Below are 2,496 nucleotides of genomic sequence, written 5' to 3'. Positions count from 1 at the left end.
ATGGAGACGTGCGATGGACCCCATACTAATTCAATCGTCTGGTTGTGTTTGGTTTGGTAGTTGTGGATCATTCTTCTTATTTCGGAAATAACTTCTGACCTGCAATTAGAAGAGGTGAGAAAAATAGATTGGAGGCTGCTTAGCGAGTCGGATAGAATCGCGGCATGCTCCGTGTGATTGACGGACAGCCATGCTACCGCGTCCCTGATGGCAAAAAGTTCTGCTGTGAACACTGAACAGTGCGGGGGGATCCTTTTACTGATGCGGATGCCTTTTGCTGGGATGCACAAACCGTAACCTGTTGCGGTACTACTCTTGGAACCATCGGTGTAGATCTTCAAATGGTCGGCGTACACGGAATCAATCAGATCAAGAGCGCGAGCTCTTGCTCCCACTGGGTTCTCGTGCTTGTTGGTACTCTGGATCAGCTGGGTGTTGACTGTCGGGTTGGTAACCTTCCAAAACGGAGTAGGCGTCGTTCAAGGATCGTTACTTGATCGAGCTGATGCTCTCTCAATAGATCAGTGACCGCTTGCCCGTAAGAAATACTCCGATTCTTCTGGGGTGCCGTAAAAACCTCTACGTCGATTTCCGTTACTGAGCCAGTGGGCAGTGGTCTAGCTAGCGAAGTGCTTCTAGAGCGCTCAGTCACGGGTCTGGAGCCTGTACTTCTGCAGATGCTCCTTGACTGACGAGGTTGGCCACTCGTGGATACCGTCTTTACTTTTCTTGGCGTTTCCACTGATTGACCCACTACGTCAGTCTTCGGAACATCCGTGCTGGATCTCTTCCTCTTTGGTTTGGTATCCTTATTTGGTGGTTGTAGATTCGTGACATTGTCGGCACATACTTTTGATACTGCGTCCATAACGTCCTTTGGATTGATTTCACCAGCCTTGGATCTGGACCTAATTGCTACTGCAACCAACCTACAACAGAAATCAAAAAATTTAGATTCGTCCTTGAACTCCGGCGTGAATCCTTTCGGAGTTTGAGCCGGGGCAGGTTTGGGGCATTCGACCACGGGCTTGGGGGCAGCGGGCACCGTGTTGGCCGAGACGTGATGGCGAGCTTCTTGGGAGGATACCTTGTAGGTGTGTTGTATCCTTATTTCCGCTCTTCTCGACAGGAACGAAGGGCACTGTGCGGAGTTGCTGGAGTGGTTATCACTCCGACAATTCACACACCGTACCTTCTTGGATTTACACAGCTTGGTGCTGTGCCCCTCTCCACACTTTTCGCAGCAAACTTTGCTGCGGCAGAACTTCTCTAGGTGACCCAACTTCTGGCACTTCTGGCATCTTCGTACCTTGGGGATGTAAGGGTGGAGCTGGTACCTGGAATAAAGAAGGGGAAGAGGACCATTAGGTACTTTCCCGCTTGCAAATGTTAATTGGACAGTCCTAACGGACTTGCCCTCCCGAGGTTTGTAGAGGTATAAACCCTCTACAGCGTGATTGTGGAGCTTAAGATCCTCCAGCAATTCACCCTCGGAGTACTCGGAGGGGACGCCATAAATGACGACCCGTTCCGTCTTGTTGAAGGTGGACATGGCCGAGTCCACCTTCATCCCACACAGTGCGGTTTGGTTGGCAGCATAAACCGCATCTGCCAGGAACTCAAAGTTCAGCCGCACGTTGCCGTTGGCCAGGACTTTGACCTCCGGAAGAGAGCTATACTTCCACTCTTTCCGGATGAAGTCGCCGATGACCTTCGACTTCGTGCTGCCGAAAGTTTTGCCCCCGCTTGGCTTCACTATTACGATGTTGGAGAACTCCGGCCTTGCTACCCTGGGTTGCATGGTAGCAGCTGGCCGACTCCCAATATCGGCATAGCTAACCTTGGTGGATTGTTGGGAGGCCATTTTAGCTGAAATTGAAGGTTTGATTAGTACAAATACAAAATATAAGATACAATACAATAAGACAGATAAGAGATAGCTATCAAGAATGCCTTGCAGACTGTGCAAAAATTGGTAGTATGAAAATGAAAAGAGAACAACGAAACAAAACGAAACCTAGTGAAAGCTTTGTAGGGCAGCTTGAATTTCTTCCGCCAAAGAAATTGTCGGCCGCCCAAAGAAAAGATAAAAGAAAAGAATAAAAAGGAACGAACTCACAGTAATTAGTGGCAGGTGTCAAAAGTTAATTGAGTTATACTTAATTGATACTTGACAGTAATCCGCTAATCCAAGGGGGGAGAGATGTTCTCTAATGTTTCTGCTATGAAACTTGTTAAATTGATTGGATATAATTAAAAAGTGTTAAGAAACTTTGATTAAAAAAAAAAAAAAAACTTAGCCTATCTGTTCAAGACAGATTTGGTTATAAAATGGAAGACTAGTTACATTATCGTATACCAGTGGTCCGTGGGTGGAGCCAAAACATTCTGTATGGTGAGTGGTATGCCGTTGGTTTCCAGGTACTCTAGTAGTGGCTTACGAGCAGGTTTCAGTTCAGTGCATTGAATGAGGACATGCGACCTTGTGGCAACGGG

General features: G+C 47.4%; 1 protein-coding gene across 1 annotated transcript in view; it reads right to left on the bottom strand.

Moving 5' to 3' along the window:
• Window positions 1-2,496, bottom strand: part of LOTGIDRAFT_174590 (hypothetical protein) — a gene marked incomplete at both ends in the record, with an annotated part of 47,806 nt that overhangs the window by 9,182 nt on the left and 36,128 nt on the right. Inside the window, 2 exons of the mRNA XM_009053931.1 lie at window positions 725-929; window positions 1,680-1,869. Coding sequence (XP_009052179.1) covers window positions 725-929; window positions 1,680-1,869 — 395 coding nt within the window. The remainder of the gene's footprint in view (window positions 1-724; window positions 930-1,679; window positions 1,870-2,496) is intronic.

Source organism: Lottia gigantea (assembly GCF_000327385.1).
Source record: "Lottia gigantea unplaced genomic scaffold LOTGIsca_204, whole genome shotgun sequence".
NCBI classification, from domain to species: Eukaryota; Metazoa; Mollusca; class Gastropoda; family Lottiidae; genus Lottia; species Lottia gigantea.
The sequence above is the reverse complement of the archived record's forward strand: the minus strand, read 5'-3'. Positions and strand labels throughout refer to the sequence as shown.